The sequence below is a fragment of the Galeopterus variegatus genome, unplaced genomic scaffold (genome assembly GCF_000696425.1).
Source record: "Galeopterus variegatus unplaced genomic scaffold, G_variegatus-3.0.2 Scaffold1943, whole genome shotgun sequence".
Classification (NCBI taxonomy): domain Eukaryota; kingdom Metazoa; phylum Chordata; class Mammalia; order Dermoptera; family Cynocephalidae; genus Galeopterus; species Galeopterus variegatus.
Genome location: NW_007728054.1, coordinates 64,167 through 77,042, shown reverse-complemented (window position 1 = coordinate 77,042; position 12,876 = coordinate 64,167). Strand labels below are relative to the sequence as shown.

Here is a 12,876-nt window from a genome sequence, read left to right as displayed (position 1 = left end):
TCCTTTTTGCTCAGGATCTAGTGATCCACTTTATGGAGTTTTATTTAACATTTTTTAACTTCTTTATTGGTTATTGCTTGTAAGTTTATATCTTCAAGTAAAAAATTGTATTACATTGTTTAAATTTGTTTATACATATGCATTTATTTTTTATTATCACAAATAGCCAGAAACAATAATCTACATTTAAATGTTTAATAAAATGTTTAGTATTGTGAAAATTCAATTTTAGATTAACAATAGCAGTTATATTTATCTCATTATTCTGCAGTATACACATACAAACATATACACACAGTCACAAACATGCTGAATGTATAATATGACATTCAGGAAGAAAAAATATTTTGTGTCACCATTTGGTGTGAAAGGACATGATTTTGTACAGAAGAAGTACAGGAATTTTTAGAAGTCTTGTGAATCTATTACATGTTGAACAGTCATTACAGAAAGAGAGCTACAGAGCACAACAATCTCTAAAAACAGGTACTCATATTAAGAAATATAAATACCAAAACATTAACCTACCCTCTTTTAGGATTTACAGCAATAGCATAGGGTTCTCCAGCCATATTTGTTAAAAGCCTGGTGCAGTTGGGGCCATTCACCTGCCCTACGTTGATAGAGTACCTCAGACTGGTCCAGTGAGTGGTGTAGTAACTGAACCAGTGCATTCTAGAATGATCAGTCCAGTAAATATTTCCAGCAATCCAGTCAACTGCAATGTCCCTGGGCCTTTTAAATTCAGGACACTAAAAGAAAAAGAAATAACACACCACAATATTTTCAAAAGGAAATGAGTGAAGTTTTCTGTATCTGTGTTTGGAGATTGCAGGAGAATCACAGGAACGTAATCAGGTGTTAATTGTTACATCGATTGCAAAAAAATGTTTAATGTTATTCTTAACCTTTATAGATGTATAACTGCATAAATATTAAGTGTGCATCTCACTAGAGTTTGACCTATGACTGCACCTGTTTAACCACCACCCTGCTAGAATATTTCCAGAACCATAGGACATTTACCTGTGACCTCTCCCAGTCACAGAGAGTAACTATAATTCTGATACATAACACCATACCTTACTTTAAATAAATCCTCATATAAAGAATCATACTTGTCTATTCCTTAACTCTTGGCTCAACACTGTGTCTGTCAAATTCATCCATATTGTTGCTGTGTCAGCTATCAATACTTTTCATTGCTGGATAGTATTTTATTTTATTAATATACCACTCATGGTTTACTGTTCAACTGATGATGTTCATTTGGCTTGGTTACAGTTTTAGGCATTACAACTAAAGTCATGAAGATTCTAGCACATGTTTTTGGTGGACAGAACTATTCAATTCTCTTTAGTATTTATCCAGTAATAGAAGTGATGAGTCTTAAGATACACATACACTTAGCTTGAATAAATACTGGTAGAAAAATTTTTCAGAGATTTTGTACCAATATACACCCTTTTAAGCAACATAAAGAAATCTAAGTTTCTCTGCATCCTCACCACACATAATTTGATTTAAAAATTTTTTAAAAATTAGTACAGAAAGACACATTTAGATACATATCATATTTTAACATCTTTTGAGGAAAGTTACAATCTCTGTCACTTAAAGGTTCGGTTTTATGCTTAATATTCTGTTTTACTGAATTACTATGAGCGGAAGGTAAGAGTTCATCAGAATAGACAGTAAGGAAAATAATGTATGTTCTGTGCCCTTCAATTAACTCGATCATTTTGAGCAGAAACCAGTGTAGTAATTAATTTGACATAGGTTTATTGTGCATAGCTGAAAGTGAGAAGGGATTCCCAGGGGTATTATATCAAGAAGAGAAACAATCATTTGAAGGTGATTACAACTACACATGTAGTCAATGTGTAAGGGCATTATTAGGATCTGGCAACTGGTAGAAATGTGAGATTTTAACACAGTTTATTGTGTGGCTAAGTAACGAACAGATTTTATCAATCAGTGAACTTGGTTTAGAAGTGAAGAAACTGAAAATCTCAGAAAGAACATGGAATGCCAAGAAACAGGAATTGCAAGTCACTGTCTGCTGTGTGATTACTGGGCTCTTCAACAAGAAAAATATGGCTTGAACTACAACCAGAACCCATAGACAACGTCTAATGACCTTGATTATCAATATTCTGACCAATTTGGCTTCAAAACCAAAATTATAAAATTTTGTATTAGCCTATTTCTCAACTCTAACAATAAATACTATTCATATACTCAGTAGATATCTGAGTTAATTATAAAGCACTCTGTAATACAGCGTGCTCTAGAAATGTCATATAAATAATACTCATAAATGGTTAGAATGTAGAGATTTGTCCTAGCTAAAACAAAAAATCACTTTCAAATCCTCTAGTATCATTTAAATCAGCTGCTTTTTTTTCAGTTTGACAACAGCTAAAATTAAATATATCACCAAAACGGCACGTGCATCTCAGTGTGAATCATGAATTTGTAAACATGAACGAGCACTATAAGCTATTTGAAAACTGTTGAAGCATACTTATAATTTTCTAACACCAGTAGAAGAAACTTTTAGTATGCAAAAATATGATGCTAGTTGTCTAGCTTAAGCGTAGAAAAAATACTTACTTTCACTTCATCAAATGTAAATATATACACTTGATTTTCTATCCTAATGTTATCCCTGCCAAAATATAACATTTCATACAGTGTTCCATCATTCCATTCTATACCTTTAAACCTGTACTGCTGATAATTAAAGACTCAAATTCCTAATGTTCATAGAGAATTCATAACTTTGATTTAATGATACTTTTTCAGGTAAACAGGCTGGTGAGGATTTTACTAATGGTGAATTCTAGAAGGATAAATCAAATTTAGGTCACATTTCAAGGGTAAAGGACATGGATTAAGGAAAGGGAAAAATGTTAATTTCATGCCAAGTACAAGAAATACTGATGATTGGCAGTCTTTAAATCTATGCATTTATTCTCTGGTTCCTGGATCAAGGAATCCCTAATGTCATTCCAATAACAACTAAAGTAGTTTGAATACAGGGTAAAGGATAGTCACACCCAATTAATTCAAACTAAAGTCATGATATCATCAGTGACAAAATGATTCTCTGAGAATAATGGCAGAAGGTGAAAATGTTACCAGGTGTTTATCATCAATGACTCACATACATTGAATGCTCATTAACCCTCAACAATGAAAAGCACATAACAGAAAAAAGAAAAATACAGAAAAATAAGAGGAGGAAGGGAGGAAGTGAGAAAGGAAAAGGAGGAGGAGGAAGATCACCATCAAAACAAGAAGGAGGCAACAGTATTGTCCTACTCTCAATTAACCTATGGGCAAATTAGGAGATCACCTTTTGTACTGTGTTCCATAAGAATGAAATAATCCCTCTCCATTGCTCACCACTTGAACAGGATTGTGAACAGCATTAGCCATATAAAAGGGACTCATATTGAAAGGATGTTGGCTGGAGAGCAAAAGGCAGAAATTCCTGTTGAATTCTTGATATTATGATCAAGCAATTTATAAAGAGGTACCGAAATCAATCAGGTAAATACAAAAAGAGAGGAAAACACAAGAAAAGTAAACTGAGGTTCTAGAAGTAGAAATGGAGATTGACATGGGAAAACAGAACAGGAAAGCTAAGAACATGCTTCCCCCAAAAAACAAACACACCAGATTGGAAAGAAAAATATATAATACTTTCATGTGCACCTTTGGCTAGCTCACTAGACACAGGCTGAAGAACTAGAGGCACTAATGACATGTGTCATGTTTAAGAGACTGCAGAAGCATGTGGTTACCCTGACAACAAAAGGCATCGCTCTTATTATTGCACAAAATAGAAGACACACACATTTTGACTGCTTTCTCCAGACAGATGATTTCTTCCCTAATAAGCTCTCTTGTACACAGGCAAAGTTTTAAGTCCTGAGGCATTTCTCTTTGTAGAAATATATTAGTCAAATGAATAAAGCCCTTAAATTTTATAGAAAAATTGACAGCTTGATAGTAACAAAATTAGAGGTTACTTCTTTACATTACTAATCCTTTACAGCTCTGGATGTAGGTATCTGTCACAATTCCAGTTTCAGTAAACTAAAGATAGAAGTCACTGGAGACATTTGTTTTAAAACAGAAAAGAGAAAATACCAATGAAAAAGGAGTTGAAGCATTTGAGGCATGAAATACTGACTTCTTTTTAACAAAATTCTTATAGTTAGTAATACACTTGTAGAAAATTTAGTTATCACAAGGATAGATTGAGGTGATTTCACATATTTTATCTGTTTGTGATTTTTGTTCATGTTGGTGTACGTCTATGAATAGAAAATTTGGCTCATGTTACTAAAAGTTAACTATCTCCTAATGTAGTTCTAGGAAAACAAAGACATAATGCCACTTTCAAGAAATTGTGTGTGTGTGTGTGTGTGTGTGTGTGTGTGTGTGTGTGTGGTGTAATACTAAGTGAAAAGTCTATTTACATTTTGGTCCACAAAATATGAATCAGATTAGATTCCTATACACAAGAGAATAGAAGTAAAATAATGACTACATAAATTAAAAATACTAAATTCTATTGATTTATTGGTGTTATAAAAGTATCCAGATAGTTAATATTTCAATAAAAAAACTCACATAGTAATAGAGAAATCCAAAAGTATTTTTAAAAGTTATATTTAGAACTAGAATGTGTAAAAGTTCAAAAACTACTCCCAGGAATGAAACTCCTGGCTTCTATTTATGATTTATTCTTGAAGAAGCGATTATTTTAATCCAAGTAATTTTAAGGCTATAGTGATCTACTTCAAAAAAAAAAAAAACGTTTTAGTAGATTCTAACTTAAAATTAACATGTCACTTTAAACATTCAAATTTTTTGTTTTTCTTGATAATTAGGAATATATAGGTCAGTATATTAAAGCCAAGACAACATTCCAGAATAGCAGAGCCAATCAGCTGCTGTCCCCCAATGTGTTCAGTTGGCCTGTATATCCTGGGTCCTTGGTGCTTATGTCCAAACTGTTTCACTCATTTATCTCACCTACATAACTTCTTTATACATGTGTGGTTTGCAACCCATTATTTAGAGACAGAAGGGATTGAATTTACTGAATAAATTATGTATCTTAGAAAGGGAATTGAGACAGCAAAAAACACATAGAAAAAAGTCAGAGAAGCAAATGTTGACAAGTATGTCTCCAGAATAAGTAGGTAAGCATCTTGTGAATGAACAGAAATTTTTGGTCTATGTAGCAGATGTGTGTGTGTGCGCATACATATGTGTGTGTGTGTATGTATATGTATACATACACACATAAATTGGGTTCTTATACCTCAATATCTCTCACCAATCAAATTCATTCAGAATATGAATACATATGTCTGTGTGTAAATGTAGGAAATGCTGAATTTATATCATTTCCTTGCCAGCAAATAAAGCTATTATACAACACTATATTTGGGGGAGGAAAAGTTGAAGAAACAACTCTGGTATATATAGATTTTTACTCACAGTTAATTTAATCTAAACCTGAACTCGAAAGCTAATATAGTTTCTTTTTAAAACCATCTTATTGTTATCTACAACTGATAAAATTAAAATATGTTCCAGATTTGCATTAAATGCTGTTCATGTACTTTAAGTCTTTATGGTAGATGCCAGTGTATAAAAAGTAGTGAAGACTTTCAGATAGGTACCTCTGATTCTTTTAAAATACAAAGCTTCAATTACATCCTGCTGTGATAGCACTTGACTTTTCGTAATAACTTCGTATAGCATACATTATACGAAGTTATACGAGGTAAAAATGAAAGGCAGAGGAAACAGCACGTGTGAAGATTCTGATGTGAAGAGAAAAAGTCGCATTCTTGTAACTGAAATATGGCCTATGTCTGGAACAAAAACATTGTGCTTGTGGTTGTTTATGTGTATGTTCATTGTGTGTAAGTGGAAGACGAGACTGAAAGTCATAGAAAGGCTTATAAAACAATGGGTTTTTTAAAAATAGAAATACATAAGAAGGATTTAGGAACAGAGATATGATGATCAAATTAATATTTTAGGATCATTTTGGCTATGGTGTGGAGAATGGCTTGGGAATGGGTACCAAAAGTGGATACAGGAAAATCAGAGGAGGCTTCCTTAAGGGACTCTGGGGAGAAGAGTTCTGAAGTTTAATCTAGGTTTTTGTGAGAGAGAAGTGGACAAAAATGTGATCTATCTGGAGATAAAAACATTTGAACTTCTGATGAACTGAATACTGAAAACAAAAAGAATAAGCTGTAAAAAAGTAACTCTCAAGATCTGGTTTGCCCAATAAGATGGACATTTGGACCATCCACTCAGTTAGAGACAATGATATTAAGAGCAACACCCTGAAATGTTGAGGACCTACTGCATTTATATGCACTAACTGCTTTACATGCATTTATACCTTATTCCTCCCAACAGGCCTGTAAAACAGAATACACTAGAGGAAAATCTGTTCTTTCATGGAGTAGTAAAGAAAGCAAAAGCTCAGCAAAAAAAGCACTGAAATCCATTATTAAAGTCCATTTCTACATTATACTAGAGCAACCAGTGTGGTCTTTGAAATTAAATGGAGCATGAGAAAGTCTACCATGAAATGTTTAACCAAAAGTTTTCTCATAATTGATTGTTCTTCTACAGCAAAGGGAGCATTTCTAGTCAAAATTCTAACGTTCTGTTCATCTTTTAATGAAGTTCCAACTGGAATACTGTCCACTTTTGTCATAGTCTTAAATACATTATTCACTCTCATATCTTCTATGCAATTTATATAATTATCTAATTTACACCTATAAGACAAACACCTCTTCTAATTTTCTTTTTTATTTTTTTTTTTGTCCTTTTTTTGTGACCGGTAAGGGGATCGCAACCCTTGGCTTGGTGTCGTCCACACCGCGCTCAGACAGTGAGCGCACTGGCCATCCCTATATAGGATCTGAACCCACGGCGGGAGCGCCACTGCATTCCCAGCGCTGCACTCTCCTGAGCGAGCCATGGTGTCGGCCCTAATTTTCTGATATTTATTGCAAATATGACATCTTACATACTATTCCTATGAATCAGATTTTCACTCAGTGTTTGACTAGGATTTAAGTGTTATGATTTTGTTCACTTTAAAAACTGTTGTCAAAGTTTATACCTTCATTAAACTAAAATATATGATTAATACCAACAAGAAGTTAATACAAATATGATAAAATAAATGTTTGTTAATTATAGTAAAAAAATGCATGTATTCGTGTGTTTTGTTGTTAGATCCATAATCTCTCCTTATAATTTTGACATTGAACTCATCAAAAATTTGACCAGATATATTTGCTATCATTAAACACAAATTAAATGGGAGAAAATTAATATAATGCATTACAGGTGGTATGTGCTCATGCATATAAAATATGAGCAGAGCTCATATTTTATATATGTATATATACATATGAATATACTTCTAGAAAGATGCACATATAAATCAGAAGAGAGGTTGCCACGAGGAAGCGTGTTTTGGCATGGAATACTGAGACTCTGGAGAGAGGAGAGACATCTACTTCTTAGTATGTATACTTTTTTGCTATCTGACTGTTTTGTTAAGTGTGCATATACATTTCTTTTACTTTAAATACTTAAGATAATATGTGAATTAAAAAACAAATTTTCTTAAGTAATTTTTGATGATTTTACTTCATCTGCCTAAGTTATGTTGAAATCACTTTGTATTATTGAATATCTATTTGGGAAACAAAATACTTCTAAGTCCTATGAAGACTATGAGGTGAGCCATCTCTTCTTCATCCTACAAAATTGTTAACTTTAAGGCCAGCCAGTAATACTTTACTGAGGTTGAAAGCTTCAGAACATGCTATGATTTTATATTAAGAGGCACTTCAATAAATCTTCATTAGTAAAGAAGTTTACAATAGAAATGAGACAAATTTTCAACATATTAATTATGAAAACTGTAAGGGGCAAAAAATATTACAATAACAGGCAGCAATGCACACACTGAAAAGCACCAACTCTGTTTATGAATATTTATATAAGCATTATGGAAATATTTATTTGCAGATTTACTGTCTCACACATAGAATTCATACTTTTCTTTCAACTCCCAAAGAACATATGACAACTTTATTCCTTAAGGCTTTGAGAAAAAACATATACCCACAATTTCCTGTGAGCCAATATATGACTACTTGCTATAGTAAGAAAAAAAATATCTTGAAAATTAAATTTTTGTAGAAAATCATATGTATTTCTTATTATGGTTATAAAACTATTTACTATTTAGATGAGACTAATAATGTCTGATGTACTATAACCCCTGGAACACATGAATGGTTTATTATTAGGAAATCTACCATAGTGACACCATAATAGAAATGATTTCTCACAAACTCACCTATAAGTTGTAATATTCTACAGCAGTGCTAGGTGCCTATAATTAATAATGATTTATTGCATTTTTTCAAATGGCTAGAAGAGAGAAGTTTAAATGTTCTCATCACAAAGAAATGATAAATGTTTGCAGTGATATATATGCTAATTAACAAAATACTACCCTGTAACCTGTAAGTACATACAATTATTATATGTCAATTTAAAAAGATAAAGCATCTTTAAGTATGATGCAATCTCAATTCAATTCTAATGTTTTTACTCTTCTAATCATATTCTAAAAACAATTTTAGAAATGCAAATATGCAAGAATATCCAAGAAGTTAAAAAAAATTTTTAAATATGACTGTGGAATTTATCATCTGACATAAAAATATGCTACGATGCTACAATAAATTTTAAAAATATGTTAATGGTGCACAGATCCACAAAAAGATCGAAAGAGTAGAAGGGAGACTCCATATAGGTCCACGTATTTTGGGGGATTTTAGAACTATAGAACAATAGAAATGTTTACTATGTCACTGGAGAAATTATAGACTACTTATTTAATATTTAGAGTTAAATCCCTACATCAAGTCATATACACATATACATTCAGATAGATCCCCAAACATAAATGTAAAAAACAAACAAAAAAATTAAAGAAAGAATAAAAAGTATTTGCATGTGTTGAGTGAAAGACCTTCCAAATATAATGTGATGTCCAGAGCATTGAAGGAAAAGACAATCAAATCAGCCTACATAAAAAGTGATGGAAAAAAATCATCACAAACAAAGCAAATATACTGGAAGGAAGAGTGTGTGTGTGTGTCTTACAAAACCTCAGTATTTACAGTATATGAATAATGCATAGTAAGATCTTACGGAAAATAAAATACTTTTTAAAAAATGAGTGTAGGTCATAAAGAGACCACTGGGAGAAATTGAATTTTGAACAGTCAATAAAACATATGAAAAGCTGTTCAAGTCTCATAAATAGTGTGAATAATGCACATAAAAATTTTAAAATCTGTTATTCTTTATACATAAAATTTGCAAAAATTAAAAGTTTATTAATATCATGACATTGGTTTTAGCAATGGTGTTGAGAAAAGTTCAGATTCATATATGGAATATTGCTGATCACTTAAAAAATGTAGGCTTCATGAAGGTGTTCTGAAAGTACTTATTCATGGTTACCATAAATTTATAGTAATCAAGAAAAAAATAAAAAGAATGAAAATATAAACTATCAATTTTTACCAGTACCAGTCTCTTTTAAAACAAGACTTTGAAGTGTTTGCTAAAACTTGTTTACACACACACACACACGCACACATGCTCACTTTTGGGTGCACATGAATGCCTATTCAGATGTGTGCATGTGTGTGTGTGATACACACAGACTCATATGCTGGTTAAGATTTATAAACAGGATTTCAATTCAAAATTGAAGCCTATTAGGGATAACTCAATGTGATATTTTGCTAAAGCTTTATCAGAAAAAAAATGCCATAATCAACTTTTTTGAGGAAAAGATGAGATTATTAATGAATAAAATTATAAGCATGCTCATCCTAAACATTCTGTTTTGCGTGAAAGAATATATGCTAAAGATGGTATCTTACACTCACTTCTCAAAATCAAATAGATCAGATGAACATGAGCACGTGTTTTGTTTAGGAATGTTTACCTCTTTAATGGCAAAAATGTAATCTGTACTTTTACAGTTATTTGCATTTTTCCAAACATTGACCTACTTTATTGTGCTTGCCATCATGTACTTTTCTGTACAGTATTTTATGCTAGAAATGATAAATTGCCAGAAAGCATGTAAACTGTTGCATAATGCTATCATATTCTGTTCTGACTACTAAAATTCAAATTCAGAAATCTCATTATGTTTTACCTATAGATGAAATCATCACAGTCATTTAACTTTTAAATTATTTAACTTTCTTAAGGAATTAAAAATCTATCCATTTTGTATTGGCCAAGGGGTTAGAAAATCATGTGTGTCTAACTATAAATAACTTAGTCTGCATTTGAAATTTAAATTTGTAATCATAATTAGTATTCCAACCATGTTCATAGATTACAGAAAAGTATTACCTTTGCAATTAAAAAAAGTAATAAAATCATACTGAAAATTACCTTCCTTTGGAATGGACTTCAGTTAACATTGACTTTTCTGAGTAATATTCTTCTGATTTCTAATACAACATATTTCCTGCCCTTTACAGGGATAGAAATATTCCTATATTTTCAGTATCTGTGAATATGCTTTCAAGACATCCTGCTACCACATGGCTAACTCCTTCATTTGGTTCATTGATAATAGGGTTATAACTAAAATATCCATAGTTTGATTTGTGCATTTTTCTCTCCTTTGCCTACTATTTCAGAGATAAAAATCAATGTGCCATAATCAGCCTAGGGAAAAATCTTAACTGTTATTTTCCAAAGAGTGGGGAAGTCTCAGTCAGTGTCATTTAATGTTTGTGTCAAAACTTAGAAGATAAAATAGATTGCATGCTCGTTAACGGATAACTAGCTGGCAACTGTTATAAGAGTAAATGCTATAATATACGTGGCAGAGTAATCCTTAAGGGTAGAAAATCAATTCTTTATAAACAGTATGGATTTCAAAGGAATAAATACAAATTGTCCAGGTAAAAACAGAATAGACATATAATATGTTTCACATCTTTTGGAAATAATATATATTTATTATCTGGAAGGGATTTTAGTAATTGTCTACTTCAATATTGTAGTTGTTTTTCAGATGAGTAAATTGAAACAGAGATGTGATATCTCTCAAGTTAATTACTTTAGAATTCACAGTAGTCATTAAATTAAGGTGGTAAGAATAAATTTGTTCCATCTTCGTAATACTGACATATCAAAATTACAAAAAGATTTAAAAAGCAAACTTCAATAGTTGCTTTCATCAGTGTAGCCCTAAAGTATTTTTTAAATAATGTATTGGCTGGAATTCGGCTTAGAGCAAAGTGTTAAAACTCATGGCTCAGAGGTTCCAACCTTATAATCATGACATTTAGTCAACTATGATGGGCTTCTCAGTAGAAAATGTACTCCTACTGTTACCTGCATTTCTTCCTAGTGAATGGTGTTAGTCACAATTGGTCTAAGAAGAGAAGGGAAAAAAGCACAAAGTCTAGATGATACAACACAAGTCATTACTATCATTAAAGAATAAATGAAGTTTTATACCCTAACCAAAAAAGGTTAATAACTTTGCCACTGTTTATGAAAAGATGCTATAACATATTAATGAAGTGAACGATAGGATACATAAAAATAAATATAAATAAATATACATATACAAATAAAATATGTATGTATATATATTTCTGTGTATAAGACTAAAAACTTAGTTATGAAATATTAAACAAATTTGGCTTTGGCTTACAATAAATCTGTTCGCTAGAAGACATTGATTGTATATCAATATCCCAAAGACAAAGCTACATAAAATTAAATCATATTCACTGAAAAATTATATCAAAATTAATTAAAGATGTGAGTATTTTTAGCAACTATAAAATTCAGACATCTGAGTTGCAAATAATTTTTAATGTGATGATATGCAGCAGAGAAGAACATGTTGGAAATTGTCATCATCATCAACATTATAACCATCATCCACAGCATTATCATACTGTTAATAGCAAGCACCTAAATATTACTGGCTATATGCCAAGAAATGTTAAACACAAATATATGCATTATATATTAGTTATATGTAATTATACACAATTAATTACAACATATAATTAATATATTAATATACATTTAATCCTCACTGAAACCTCATTAAATAGAAAGGAAAGAGAAGCTAAGAGGCTAGTAAGCAAGAGGAATGAGCTTCCAACTTAGGCAGTGAAACTCCACAGCACAGTATATATTCTTTATTATTTCATTAACAATAGATAAAATAGTACTATAGGAGCAATGTTTTTACAAAGGACACTTCTGTTTTAGAGCTTAAGAAAGTTAATGTTAGCCAAGACACTGAGTCAGTACTTTGGTCTGACAGAGAGGAAGGAGACTGTATGTGAGAGAAAGAGGACAGAGTGATCTGTTAAATTTCTTGGCTCTGTCCTAGAAGTGTTCTTTGTTTCTTTTTTTTGTGTGTGTGGCTGTCCAGCACAGGGATCCGAACCCATGATGTTGGTTTTACAAGGCTGCTCTCTAACCAGCTGAGCTAACCAGCCAGTCCATAGAAGTGTTCTTAATAGAAATAAAGCTATTATACAACACTATATTTGGGGGAGGAAAAGTTGAAGAAACAACTCTGGTATATATAGATTTTTACTCACAGTTAATTTAATCTAAACCTGAACTCGAAAGCTAATATAGTTTCTTTTTAAAACCATCTTATTGTTATCTACAACTGATAAAATTAAAATATGTTCCAGATTTGCATTAAATGCTGTTCAT

The 12,876-nt window shown here is 31.6% G+C and overlaps 1 protein-coding gene across 1 annotated transcript in view; it reads right to left on the bottom strand.

Moving 5' to 3' along the window:
* Positions 1 to 12,876, bottom strand: part of LOC103596121 (low-density lipoprotein receptor-related protein 1B-like) — a gene marked incomplete at its 5' end in the record, with an annotated part of 148,581 nt that overhangs the window by 99,570 nt on the left and 36,135 nt on the right. The window contains one exon of the mRNA XM_008579694.1: positions 529 to 752. Coding sequence (XP_008577916.1) covers positions 529 to 752 — 224 coding nt within the window. The remainder of the gene's footprint in view (positions 1 to 528; positions 753 to 12,876) is intronic.